The 14,501-nt window shown below is 41.1% G+C and overlaps 1 protein-coding gene across 1 annotated transcript in view; it reads right to left on the minus strand.

The window, feature by feature from the left end:
- Positions 1–9,302: 9,302 nt before the first annotated feature.
- Positions 9,303–14,501, minus strand: part of NLGN4X (neuroligin 4 X-linked) — a 719,294-nt gene continuing 714,095 nt past the window's right edge. The window contains exon 8 of the mRNA XM_078657971.1: positions 9,303–13,000. Within this exon, the coding sequence (XP_078514097.1) occupies positions 12,151–13,000 (850 nt within the window). The 3' untranslated portion in view covers positions 9,303–12,150. The remainder of the gene's footprint in view (positions 13,001–14,501) is intronic.

Consider the following 14,501-nt stretch of genomic DNA (forward strand, 5'->3'; position numbering starts at 1 on the left):
TTTATGGCCTCAAACGGTAAGGTCCAATTACTAATACCTATTACGGAGTTTGGTTGTGTGAGATTATCTGCATCTTTTGTTGTTGTTGCTATTTGAGTGAGGTCATGTTCTTGTTTGACATCGACTTTTGGAATGCTGACCTGGTCTTTTTGTGTAATAATGGTCCTTTCCAATGGAACCGCAGGGGGATCATGACTGTGGGGCTGGATTCTTGTCCTGGAGCTAATCATGTTGCCTCCTTGGCGCTCAATGGTAGATAGGTGGTCCTTACTTGATATTGGCCAGGATTCGTGTTGGTTATGAGATTGCGGGGGAGAGGGAGTTCTATGCACTCCTCTCTGTGCCTCGTTCTTCAGGTCCTCAATTAAGGTAGTCATTATGTCCGAGAGCATTTCTGGTATCTTTAGAATGGGGTTGCAGCTACATTCCTTGTACATTTGAGGTTGCGCTGGCTTGGTCCGAGCTCTATGTATCAGAGAGTTTAGCTGGTCAAGCTTGGAGTCAATTCCAGTTATTTATTCAGCTATCAGGTGAAGAATGTTTATTTGTACATCAAGTGTGTCTGCATGCATATGGGCTGCATTGGCCAGTGAGTTCTAGTCTTTCTTAGTAGCTATTAGCAGGGTCTCAGCCTTATGAGTGGGTGAGTTATGGAGGGCATCCCTGTACAAGAGTTCTATTTTTGGAAGTTCGTTTATCTGGCTGTCAAATTGAGACATTGTTGGGTTTGGGCAGCTGCTAGTTGTTAGAGGTCGTTCCCCTTGGAATTTTTTTAGTCGTTCTTGTTGTGACTTAGCCGCTATGTGACTTTCACTGGTACTGTTAGTGGTCATCAAGGAAATGGAGTCCTCCATAGAAGCATTTGATTTGCAGCTTCTAGATTAATGCTGACATAGTTCCTCAGGGTAGTTGTTATAAGGTAGCTTGCAGTGAACTTGTTATGACAGGAGTACTAATGAAGGCAGGTCAAACTTAAGTTCCAGAGAGCAGGATCCCTGTTCACCATTGGATTGCTTAGTTACTGCTTGAGAAGGCAGCGGGCTTGATGAGTTCATTACCAGGCTTACTGAGCTCTCCGAGGTAGTAGACGAGATCCATATTGGTGATTTCAGACTAGTGTTCTGGTTTAAAATGAAGTCCTGGACTTCTTGGAGATCTTGAGGTTCCAAACGTGACCAAGGCTGTTGGTGAGCCTCACTGACTTTCCTGTTGCTGGAACTTCTGGGTTTGTCCGAGAGTAGCTTTTTATTAAGAAAGTCATCAAGTCGACTTTCTCTGGGTTTCCTTGGTGAGGTGGTCAGCATTGGCTGTAATGATATTGGGCCTTTTCCAGGGATAATTATTTCAGGGGATAAGGGAATAGGATAAGCTGTGCTTATTCGAATTTTCTCACTCTGGCTATTGCTGCTGGGAGCCATGGTGCCCCTTGGGAAGGCTGCTGGTTTGAACTTTCGTGTTTTCTTACTTGCCCGATCAAGATAATCTCTAATGTCTCTAGTGTCTCTGTTGTCTCTGGTATCACTATTATTTTCCTTGTAATTATGGTTGATTTTCTTTTTTCCTTTTACTGACGTCGGAGTATGTCCTGGTTGTTGGTTCTCTTGTTTATCATGCTTTCCTCTGACCGGGGGTGTCAAGAGACTACCCTGCCCTCTTATTTGGACCCCCTCATGTGCCACTTGGTTTCCTTCAGTTGGAGATGGTGACTGGTTTCCTCACTTTCCTCTTGGGGGATACAACATCTTTGTTTTCTGTCTCTTGGCAGTCTTGTGGGGATGGTGGGAGTTTTGTGACTGCCTAGAATTTCTTGTTCGCATTGCCCCCCAGTTCTTGACTGAAGGCTTTGGTAGGGCAGCACCCTTTCACCTTTTCTTCCCGCTTAATTCTCCTGCGGTGCTGGTTCCACACATAAAAAAGGTCAGGTTCCACTCGGAGGTTGTGGGGCAGGAAGACCACAAAAAAAGGAACTGAGGAAGGGGGGGTTAACGGGAACCCAGCGGGCCGCCTGCAAGCTGCATCCAAACCTAGTTGGGCCGCTTCTGTGAGGGCCCTGGTTCACTCTAAACACACGGGAGCTACTGTCGCTGCAGCTCAGGTCCCACACCACCACCTCTTCCCCTTACTTGCCTGCTGAGAAGCTCTTCCTTTTCCTTTTTTCGTCCTCATCCTCCTTTTTTGACCTCTTTATAGCCTCTTCAGATGGATATAAGCCCAGAATTGAATTAATGAAAGCCTGGGGAGAGTTGGGGGCCTAGGAATCACCGGAAGCTGAGGTGCTGTGGTGGCCAGGGGCTATGGGTGGGGGGCTAGATGGCCTGAGGGATGACACAGCAAAGCAGATAGACAGGCGACAGGTGAGCATGGGGATAGATCAGGTGTCACAGGTCGCAGGTCCAGCACAATGCCTGTGCGGAGTGTGGGTGCAGGCGGCAGAATAGGCGACAGTCTCAGCAGCGGTGTGAGCCAAGGAGGAAGGATAAGGCTGTATGGTGATACATGCTCAATGTTGCTCTGGTACTCTGAAGCTCTGTACTGAGCTCCAACTCCGCGGTGTCGCACCACCATCACCCACCATGATGTTACCAGCGCCGCAGCTCCGCTCGACCCCTTTGAGCCGGCTCCTCTCTCCTCATGCCTCACACCTTCTCGATTCCTTGACTCTCAGTGTGGCTCAATGCTTTGGCGCTCGGCGTGCTGTCCTGCTCCCCGCTCCGTGCTCTGTGCTGAGTCTGCCTTGTAGAAATGAAGTGTTCATAGCTATCAACAAGTCTGCGCCAGGGAAAGCCTAGACAGGGTACCACTTCATCTCTTTAAATCAAATGTACATCTATGGGGCCCGTAGTAACAAAGGTGTTACAGAGTGTGGTTGAGGGTGCTAATCCTGAGTTTTGGAGATCGACCATTTTAGTCCCCATTTTTAAAAAGGGAGATAAATTAATGCAAGTCTGTTATAGACTAATCTCCATCATTGATTACACCGCAACATTTCTGGGGTGACTAATACTATCCAGCTGGAAGAGTGGGCAGAAGAGAATTAGATTTTGATACCAGCCCAGTTTGTATTTACACCTGCAATAGGTACAGTAGAACAAAGACTAAGGGGCATATTACCAACCAATAGAGATAATTTTTGTCTCTAACTTGTTTAGAGACAAAACTTATCGCCGCAAATCGGCGATTTTTATCGCAGATAAACCTTGCTATTAGCAAGGTTTATCGCAAATGCGATAAAAAACGGCCGCAATGCATGAATATCGCTGAAAAGTCAGCGATATTCATGCATTATCGAGCAAATGCTCTTAGCCATGTTATCCACCTCCCATTGGATAACATGGCTAAGAACTGCTCCTGGGCAAGTGTTAGCTTTTGGAGATATTCGCGCTTAGCGCGAATATCTCCAAAAGTTGGTAATAGGAGATAGCGATGTTAGCGACTGTTTTCAGTCGCTAACATCTTGGCACGCCCACTTTGCATGTCATTAGTGATAAATATCACTGACATGCAAAGCGGGGCCCAAGATTGTCACTATCTCCTATTAGCTGTCGCTAACTGGTGTTAGCGACAGCTTGGTAATAGGGAGATAATTTTATCTCCGCTTTCTTGGCTTTTAAAGCCAAAAAAGCGGAGATAAAGCCCCTTGATAATATGCCCCATAGTCTCCATCTTACCACAAGTAAATATGTGAAAACAAAAAAGGGGGCTATTCATTTGGCATTCATTGACTTATCAAGTGCTTTCAATTTAGTCAATCGTGAAAAACGATGGGAAATAATGCAGAGCATGAAGAATGAACCGGAACTTATCCCTTTAATAAAACTCTTGCATTTAGATCTGGAAGTCCCGGTTCGATATGACTCTCAGGGGAACAAACATCAAAAACAGAGTTCCGAAGAGGAGTGAGAAAGAAATGCATATTAGCCCCATTCCTTTTCCTTATTTACATAAATGGAATAACTTAAGATCCATCGCAGCTAGGTAAGGACTTGCATAGGATGGGAGAGCGATCAATACCAATACTTTTAAGTCAGGAAAGGGTGTATCCTGGCTCCCCTTCTTTTTACGATTTACATTAACGCCCTAGAACCTGCTCTAAAGGAGGCCACCCTTGACATTCCGCGTATGGGGGAACTTGGTATTCCTGTGCTCCTATACGCGGATGACGCTGTCCTTCTTTCACAGACCAGAGTGGGCTTACAGCGTCTGTTAGATGTCTTTGGGAATTTTATGGGCTCCCTGGACCTTAAAATAAATGCTAAGAAGTCCCAGATCATGATTATGGGGAGAAGCTCCAGGAAGAAGCATTCTAAAACCTTTTTCTGTGGCAAAGAGGAACTTTGCAGAGTCCCAACATTCCCCTATTTGGGGGTTACTTTTGATGAGAGAGGGAATTGGGGACCGCAATTAAAAAATAGAAACATTTCCCTCGCTAGGACTAGTTCTGCACTCTAAGTTTTTACAAAAAAACTGGGGGCTAGGCCTATAACAGCATTAATGAAGATCTATAAAGCAAAATGCATTGCAGTGGCCACATATGGTAGCCCAATATGGGGCTATATTGCCCCGGATTGTTTACAGACTACAGAAAATAAATATTTGAGATCTGTTCTTTCAGTGCCACACTCTTCTCCCTCGTACACCATTCACTCTGAACTTGGGGCGGGCTACATTTCAGACTCAATAAGAATGGCTCCTATAATATGCTGGCTGAAGACCTGGTTAAATCAGGAAATTCCCTTGAATCACATTATATTGAAAGATTGTCTCCAACTGGATAATAATAACAAGATTAAATGCCTGACATACGTTAAAAACAGCCTTTTTAAATTAGGGAGACCGGAGCTTTTTTCGTCTCCAGAGTCAATAACATCAAAGGACATTGCTTTAATAAAGGGCGCAATGGGCCAAATGTTAAGTCTGGAGAGAGAAGAATTGGAACTAAAAAAAACCACTGTTAGGCTAATCTTATAATTTCTTGCCCACAAGGTCCTGAATTCTATCTTAACCTGGTGAATCGCCCATACCATAGGTTTCTCTTAACACGTTTTCGTTTTAATATGATTCATCTGAATCTTGGTTACTTTCCTAACTGAGTACCCCTGATAATGCTAGGCCGTGTTCATGTGACAATTTTTCCGTCCAGAACACCATGCACTTCTTGATGTTCTTTGGTCACTACACGGAATTAAGGATGAAATACTTGGTTCCAGTTTTAAAGGAGGCAGGGTTTTAGCAGGTTAAGCCTGCCCTCCTGTACCTGCAATTACTAGAGACCCCAAGGACTGTCTTCCCCGTTGCCAGCTTTCTGGTCGGTGCTGTTAGGTTAAGAAATAGGAAAATAAATGAGTGTTTGAATATAGATGAATCTGGATGAAGCTCAGTATAATGTATACATTGCGAAAATTGGCAGCAAGGGATATTAAATTGATTGATGTTTTTATATTTTTAGTTTTAAATCATGATCTTATCAGTAGATTTTTAATGGAACTTTTTAACTGGCCACAACTCTTTATACTTTTTGCATAATATAATGTATTTTATTCAGTTTTTATCTTGTATAATGTATGTATTTTATGCATGTTGTGTATAGTACTATTGTCTATTTATGATATTAATTTATCGAAATAAAGTTTTTTGACTGACTGACTGACAATACCAATACTTTTATACGAAGATGTTTGCCTGCACAGCAAATGGTCTCCAGGGGTTTTCAGGTCACTTTGTGAACTATATGGGTGGCTTGGAATTAAAAGTGAAAAATTCAAAGTCATATATAATGACGTGTAGGCCATTAGGTACTAAAACTAAGCACTTCAGTATGGAGGGAATCTCTCTTAAAAAGTTAAAAACTTTTAGTTATTTAGAGATAATTTTCAGTTCCTCCCTAATGTTGAAATCGCATCTCTTATTGAAATCACAGCAAATGGGGAGGAACATGGATGCCATTTTCTGCTTTGTGCAGAAAAAATAACACAAACCATTAGCTGAGATGATAACACTCTACAACACAAAATGCACTCTGGCTGCCCTATATGGGGTGGGGGAATCAAACTGCAGATGCACTCCAACATATAGAAAATAGCTTTGCACATAGGTTGCTTGTGGTTCCCAAAACCACTGCCAACTATGTTTGCCATGAGGAGTTCGGTTTACCATTCATAGGGGACACGTTACGATTAGCCCCACTTCTTCTGTGGATTAAATGTTGGCAAAATCAAGAGGCTGGTTAGGCAAGAGTGTGCATGTCTGATTCTTTATCCCTAGAAAACATTAGCAGAATACCATGGCTGGCATACCTAAAATCATCCTTGCAAAAAATGGGACTAAAGGAACTGCTCTAAGACCCACAAAGTATTGGTGCAGATGCCAAAGAGATTGTGAAACATCGTTATATGGAGGCACGTCTGACTGAGAGATTACAGAGTGTATTAAATGAAGACTATCGAGTCTTATTTGCAGATATCAACTGTCAAAATGCAGAATCGTATTTACTATGGAAAGAAACCTTAATTTATCGATCTTATCTCACATTTTCAGATTGAATTCAATTAATTTTAAAGTTGTTTTTCCAATACAATGTGTTTCACAGTATGAATTACCCTACTGTCATTGTAATAATGTCACGAGACAGAGTTTCTCATTTTTGCCACAATACTCTGGCCCAAGAGACACTTTGTTGGTACCTCTGTTTAATTTGGCAGAGTTCAGGTAACATCTGTTTGCCATGGAGTATTTACAAAAACTATCTTCCATGCGTGTGAAATTGTATTAGGCGTTCACTAGAAATCAGAAAACATTACGGTTTAAAACATTTCTAAATGACTGTTTTTAGGAAAATATTATGCCTTTCACTTAAAATAAATTATTCTCCTAAATATGTTTGAGAATAGGTTTTAGAATTATATTGCAGACAGGGATTGCAACCGATGAAATGACCAATTATTCTTTTAATAATTTTACATTGTTATTGCTGTATTCGTTCCTTTATGAAGTAAACTGTATATAAGAAATCTTATTGTTGTACACATAAGATTTTATATGTGTTTATAGCAAATGCCGAATAAAGATTAGATTAATTGAATTCACTCTGAGCACTTTACCACTGATAAACAGTGCTAAAGTGCATGTGCTCTCTCCTCTAAACATTGCAATATTCGTCCATACCCAATTGGTATATATATTTGCTTTTAAGTCCCTATGAAAGTGCACTACATGTGTCCAGGACCCGTAAATCTAATGATACTACTTCACTAGTGGATCTGCAGTACTGATTGTGCCACCCACTTAAGTATCTCTCTAACCATGATTCAGGCCTGCCATTGCAGAGCCTGTGCATGCAGTTTTAAACTGCCATTAAGACCAGGCACAATAAACTTTTTGCCTGGCCCAAACCTTTTTTTTAAATTACAAATGTCACGCCTAGGGTAAGCCATGGACTGTGCAGAGGGCAGGGTTCAGTGTATTTGAAAGGAGGACTTGCATATTTAAATGTTTTACAAGTTCTGACAGTGAAATCTCTCAAATTTGTTTTCACTGCTGCAAGGTCTATCTCTCCCACAGAATCACATTGTGACTACCTTATTATATTTTATAAGCGTAATTTCCAATTGGGAAGAGACACACACTTCAAGTCTGGTGTATCTGGAATTACAATTTAAAAACCAAACTTATGGTGTACTTAGATTTTAAATTCCAATTCTTAAAATTCCATTTTTAGGAAGTTGGTCTTTTCTTACTTTAGCTATTTGGTGTCTGTGCCTGATCACATGACTGGGTGTGGATGGCAGACAGCCTTTGTTTATTCCTACTAGACAATCAAACACAATGAGAGCTTAGATGTGTCTCATTGGGCCATCTCTGGCACTATGGGAGGGAGGAGCTGGGCACAGTCTCACATATGCCTCAATGGATTTATATCATGGTTACAGTCAAGTACCTGACAGAGGTATTGACATGGGTATTTTTTATATGTTTTCTTTAAGACAAACATTAATACTGGAATCGACATAAACACATTTCATTTCAAGAAGGTGGCTTTGTAATTCAATTTAAATGTTTATTGATCAATTATATTATCAAACCAGGCCACCAGTGACACAGGTCTAGCTATTCGAATAAGATTCAACTTATAAAGAAGCTTCGTATAGTCATGCATTTAATGATTGTAGCACAGAGTTGCAGAACACTCAGGGTAAGCTAATATTTGTTTATAGAATAGGATCCAAGGTCAGCCACACAGAGCTGCTAGTTTTATTATGCTGCCAGTGAAGCACATTCTTCAGCAGTCCCATGATTGATTTTAAATGTGTCATTAAGTAGCGGCTGCTACCGGACCTGGGTGAAAAGGAAGGGGGAAAAAAAAAAAAAAACCCACTTAACTGAAATGAACGCCGCCTCTCCTTCGTCCTCCGTCCCTCCGACATCTTCCTGCACTCCCGGCCAGCAGCAGGAAGCACCCACCCTTCCAGCCTCTCATAGCCAATCACAATGCTCCTGGTCTGAGCACCATGGACCGGGCTCAGGCGGGTACTGGAAGGGTTTGCATGCTCCTCACCAGGCTGTGTAATGCAGCCTGGTGGGGAAGATGCAAAGTGTGCATGACTGCTTGGCCGGCCAAGCAGTCGTACGCACTCTACGAGAGAAAAGCACTCCTCTACCTATTACGCCAGGCCCGCCCCACCCGAGAGCTACTGAAGTATATAGGAGCATTTTTTTTTTCTTTTTGTTCAGTGGGGTGACACTCCTCTGCCTTAGTGGAGAAGTCGCCACTAGTGTCATTCCGTGAAAAGATGTGGATTAACAGCTTTTGTACAGTAGTGGGACAGCTCAATGGATTTGCTTCTTTGGCTGCATATGGTGAGCATTCTTTAGTGCTCTTATTGTCAGAAATCAGTTAGGACCTGTGTGAGCAATCTCAAAATTTGTATATATCAAAATGTTGTTTTAGTATTGAAGGTGCAACGTTCAAGTCATCAGTTGCAAGTGGTGTCTAAACTATACAACAGTAGCATATTTCATTTTAGACATCCGTCTATATATTTCTGGATTATTCAAAATTCTATTTGTTGAATGAAAAAAATGCTTCGAGCAAAATACACCTGCTAGACACCAACTATATGTTTTAACCTATAACAGACTTCAAGTGGAATTTTCTCTATATATGTTCAGTTGATTTCAAAACACCCTTATGTGAACACTTGGACACAATGCAAATCATTGCCCCTCAAATAGAACGCACCACAGTATTGGCAGCCCAGAAACATTCAACCAATTCCTTGAGAAAGAGAAGAAACCACAAAAAAAGATAAATGCATGATTCTTTGCACAAAGCATTAGAAAATACTGTGATATTTTATTTTTCTTTAAAAATGCTGCTGCAAAGTTTATACATATGTGTCCAGCCATATATATCTCCCATCATTACTTAAGGCAAAACCAAAAATGCAAAACAATGAAATTAGAAACCATTCAACCTTGCGCGCCTCTGAAGGTCAAGAATATAAGGCTGGGAAAATATTTTTTTTTTCTTTTACAGATCGCAAAGTATACTGTATTTTGCTATTATTATTATAGAATTCTATGAAGAGCCTAGAAATTCGCTTTGCTTATAAACCCTCCACCGTTCCGGATGTAGTAAATTGTCTTTGACCATAAGTATTTGAAAAAGCTAAAATCATTCACTTACAGGAACTTTTTTTACCCAAATGTCACAAGCCTGGCACAATACTGTACAATCATATTGCTAGCAGAAAACAGTTTGAAGTACTAGACAGATACCGCAGCGTTTAATAACAGACGCTCCAAGAGCGTAAGGGTAAGATGGCTGGACATATTAACTCTGTAGGTTCCATTCTAGAATCTCTGAGGCAACCCACGGTTTGTCCAAAAATGGGCCTGTAAAAAATATTCATTAATACTATGTGTTGAATGAACTCGGGAATAATGCAGACATTAGAGTTCTAACTGTTGGAGATTGGCCTTCCACCATTTATATATATGTAGAGTGCTACCTGCTTACACATCTTTCAGAATTCCATTTCCATTAACCTTTTCGTTGCTCTTACTTACTCTCCATATCAGTATAAAAAAGCCAATATTTAGCGAAAGAGGTTCTTCAAAAATTGCCGGGAAGATATCACTGTTAGAAACGCGTACTCCAAAGGCCAGGCCTTCATCCTAGGCCTCATTCTTGTATTGTGGGGTTGGCCACATAGGGTTACCCGCGTCACTGGCGTAGCGAAACTTGAGGAGCCCCCCCCTTCAAGGTAGTAGAGTTGCCCCCTCCGGACTCAATCAGGAGCTCTCCGGTCACAGTACTGTGCTGAGGGGGCCATTGGAGCTAGCCCCCACCAATCTTCCACTGCGTGGGCTGCGGGGGGTCTGTGTTACACCATTGGCCTACGTTGGCATTAATGATACTGTTTCATCGTTAGAAATCTGGCAACCCATTTGTTAATTTAAATATGGTATGACGATTGGACCCCTCCTACCCGTGTCTCTTAAATGTCCACATCGGCAACGCTACAAACGCTTCTGTAACGCCACATAAGTCACTTGTCTTTGGTTACTATCGTTGAGTGACGCAGTTAACAATTTTTGGGACACAACAGAAGTGGGCAATGATCATTCAACGTCTCTTGTAGTGTATACAACATGGATGGTTTATGGTCCTGCAATTCAAATCATGATTTGAGCAGTAGCTGCGCAGTGTCCATTTCTCTAAAGAAATGGGTCTGGCTGTTCTGGAATTACCCTTTTCATCCATTTTCAAATGAAATTGTACACGAGTAATTTAAAAAATCTCGTGTAAGGTGATATTATATTTTTCCTTTCTCTAATAATGGGCATTAATTAGATGACAGTTGCAGACCGTAATTAAGCAGCGCAGTGATTGAACTATTTTTCTGACATGTTTAATCTTGATGAAATGCATGAAATACTTGCAGAGAAAGTGCTTTGCATACAGATAAGGTAAAATGCTCTACTTAAAAAAAATTGATTTCTGTATGTAGCACAGATGAACGGGCACCGTGGTCATCTGACGTCCGATGCAGCTGCTGATTGGTATGCAGCTAGCTCCCTAGATGAAAAACCTCCCAAAAAAACGGACTTTCCATGTTTGTTGGCAGAGCACTGCATTTTACAGAGAAGTGATGCTTCCTAAACTGTTCACGAAATTTCGGCGCTACATACAATGGTCTGTATGTTTGACTGCGATTGTGTGACTCGCCGAACCTCCTCGACAATTCTTGTGCTGCAATTTAAAACAACCTTACCGAAAATTAAATTTTAAAAAACGAATCTTGGCAGAATCGGAACATGCACTTCTATAAATTGTAAAGAGATGTTTGCATGTGATGCACTAAAATTTGGCGGTATGCTCTCAGTGAAAGCATGGCATTTCCTACAAATGACTTAATTTTAAAAATCCAAAATCGTCTCTGTTTACCTCAGGTAATTAAAAATAACATTCTCCCCCTGTTCGGAGGGAACCAGGGTGAGCATGACTAATATATGTACACATAGTTCACAACTGAAATCACAATCATTCTAAAGGCTCTTTTCAAACTGAAAACATCAATAAAAGCTTATTATTCGTTTCAAACCAGAGTTTTGTACATTTTTTTACAAGGTTTCTTAAATACAGTTCAGGCTGGCAAGTCATCTCTTTGCACAGAACTATACATGTTATACTGCATAGTCAGTCAGTCTTCTCTTGCTTTTAAATACGTTTCTTTTGTTCCTGGATTACAGCTCAATGTAAGTCTGTCAGACAATCTCTGCCGCATAAAAGCCATTCATGGCATGGCACATTATGAACATGTTTTTAAAAAAAAGTATTAAACCGTAGGTCATTTGCCTTGTTCCAGAACTTTCCACACACAGTGTCTTTACCACTGGGAGCATTCACTCCTTTCCAAATGACAGTACTTCTTGCCTAACAATAGCTTGCCCTGCTGCAATTTTAAAAGTATATGATAGAGTAACAGCAGTGACAACTTTTCACATTTGGCAGGGGTTGAAGATGCTGTTATATCATCAGACAGTTGCTTTTGAGGGATCAGTAAGAAAATAATGACTGCCTTCTGTTTTGTTGCTGTACTTTTTGTGTTTTTCCTCCCCAAGTGGCTGGAACAATATAAAGTGGCAAAGCTATACTCTAGTAGTTGAGTGTCCATGTGGTAAATTAGTACTATTTTGGCCTCCACTAAAGGTGTTGAATGTATGCAAAGGTTGCATTCCTGTTAATGTGTTAGGAATCATGGTGATGGTGTTTGGCGTCATAAGTGGGATGTCATCCGGAGACCTTCTCAAGGTCAGGGTGTAATCGGGTGGACATGTTAGTCTCAGGGTATCATGGGCTTGCAGAGACTCACATTCATGATCATGTTCCATCTGTTTCATCTGCAGGGACATCATTTCTTCATTCTGGATGTGTGCAATGTCATTAGTCGTATTTCTTTGAGGGCTTGGCCGCCGGTGTGTTTCATGCCGCCTTTTGTCTTTTTTGTAATATAGCGCAGCGAATGCCAAAATATTGAGAAATAACAAGGATGCTCCTACAGCAATGGTGACGCTCAGCTCTGTAGAATAATCCCGCTTGTCTTCAATAATGACAGTTGGCTCATCTGGGCCAGTTTTTTGGTTCTCCTTTGATTGCTGAGGGTTGACGGCTGGCGTCATTGCTGGTCTTTTCGTGGTTGGCCAGAGTTTTCCTGAAGATCGTCTTGTGGAATATGGGAAAGACGTCATATCCGGAGGTGGGACTTTAGTTGTTGTGGAAACATACTGGAATATTTCATTCAGATTGTGCAGATGGGGAACGAGTTCCAACCAGAAGGCAACCTTTGTTGCTCTGTAATGATCTCTCACCCTGGGCTTTAAGCCAATGTGCAAATAGAGCTGGTCCTTAGGGTTGTATTTTGACCATGCTACTTCTTCAAACCGATTCGGTTTCGTGTGGATGAATTTTGTGTCCTGCGGGACAGGCTGGTTTGGATCCCTGTAAATGAAGAAAAAGAAAAAATGATAAAACAATGGAAAAAATGATAAATGTGTTCTTTGCTTTCTTACAAAATCTTACAAAAAATAATTTTATACTTCGCTTCGACTACAATGCTGGCAAAAAGAAAATAAGCATTTCATTCTCATGTTTTAATAAGTGGGTGTTAAATTATGCTAAAAAATAGAATTGATATCTAAAGATGTAAAATACTAGTGATAACACAGTATAGGCACAGCACAGTTATATTATTCAATACAAATCTCATAAATGTGTTTCAGAGAGTGCAGGGGAGACATAATGTAGTGACTGTTTTGCAAGGTGTGAATCGCTTGAGTGACTATCAGCAGCCTTTTCTTCTAGGTCCACTCACTGGCAAAATGAAGTCACAGAGCAATAAGGCGCCCTGGGCAAAATGGCCTAATTTGCATTTAGTAATTGTGATTTGTAATCACTACCTACAAGTCTGTCTCGAAACCTAGATTCATTGGTCCAACAGAAGGTAGATATATTTTTTCATTGGTTCAAGATGCCTTTAAATAGTTTTTGTATCTCACCACTAAGTCAAATGCAAACAATAAAATGAATCAGTCTGTTGGAGGTTATCCAATGAGTACTAGAATTCACATTAAGATTAGATGAGACCATTGCTCATGCTTTCATCAGTTATAGAGATGATGCTCGCAGTACCAAACATACAGGAATGGGCTGATTACAAGTTGCACAGTACTGTGTAAAAGTAGAATAGCAGATTATCCATTACATGCAGCAATTTCCCACCAGTACATGCCATTACTAGTAAAACCCAAGCCGCCTTTCCATGGGGTTTTACTGTATACATTTACCCTCTGCTGTGGGCGGATGGTAAATGTTTGTCTGTGGGTGGGGTTGGGGACATGAAGGGGGTGAGGGGTAGGAAGGGATGTGGCAAGTATGTCCTGGCGGTGAGGGGGCACTGTATGCTTCCTTCCCTCAGTGAAAAAGGGGAGTGAGACTTGACTGACCGCTGCTGCAGTCAAAGACTCATGCAATTTATTGGGCTGGTTGTGGCTGAAAAAAAGGTGTGGAAAAACCTAACTATTAGGAATCAAGTGGAGAATTCCATTAGGTCATTCTGCCTAACTGTTAATCAGACCCATTTTGTTTCATATCCTTGATCATGTGCCCATGAAAATGTGTGTCTATTGGTCAAAAGTTATATGCTTAATTGCTCGATGGAAAATAAATAATCAAACATACCTGTGCAAAATATAAATAGAAAACTTAATTAGAAAAGGAACCAATTTTAAATTACAGGAATATCCGGAGTGCCACAATTACTGTCAGAGGAAGCATTTCCAGACCACAAGTCATGATCCACCAGAAAACAAATTCCCAGGACAAACAGGAGAATCCAATAAAAACACATATTTCTGTAAAATAGTTATTTCCTGACCCCAGAGTGTGATATCTCACATTGTCCTCCCAGGTTTTCCTCCCTGTAATATCCTAAAAGACACAG

This window comes from Lissotriton helveticus, chromosome 8 (genome assembly GCF_964261635.1).
Source record: "Lissotriton helveticus chromosome 8, aLisHel1.1, whole genome shotgun sequence".
NCBI classification, from domain to species: domain Eukaryota; kingdom Metazoa; phylum Chordata; class Amphibia; order Caudata; family Salamandridae; genus Lissotriton; species Lissotriton helveticus.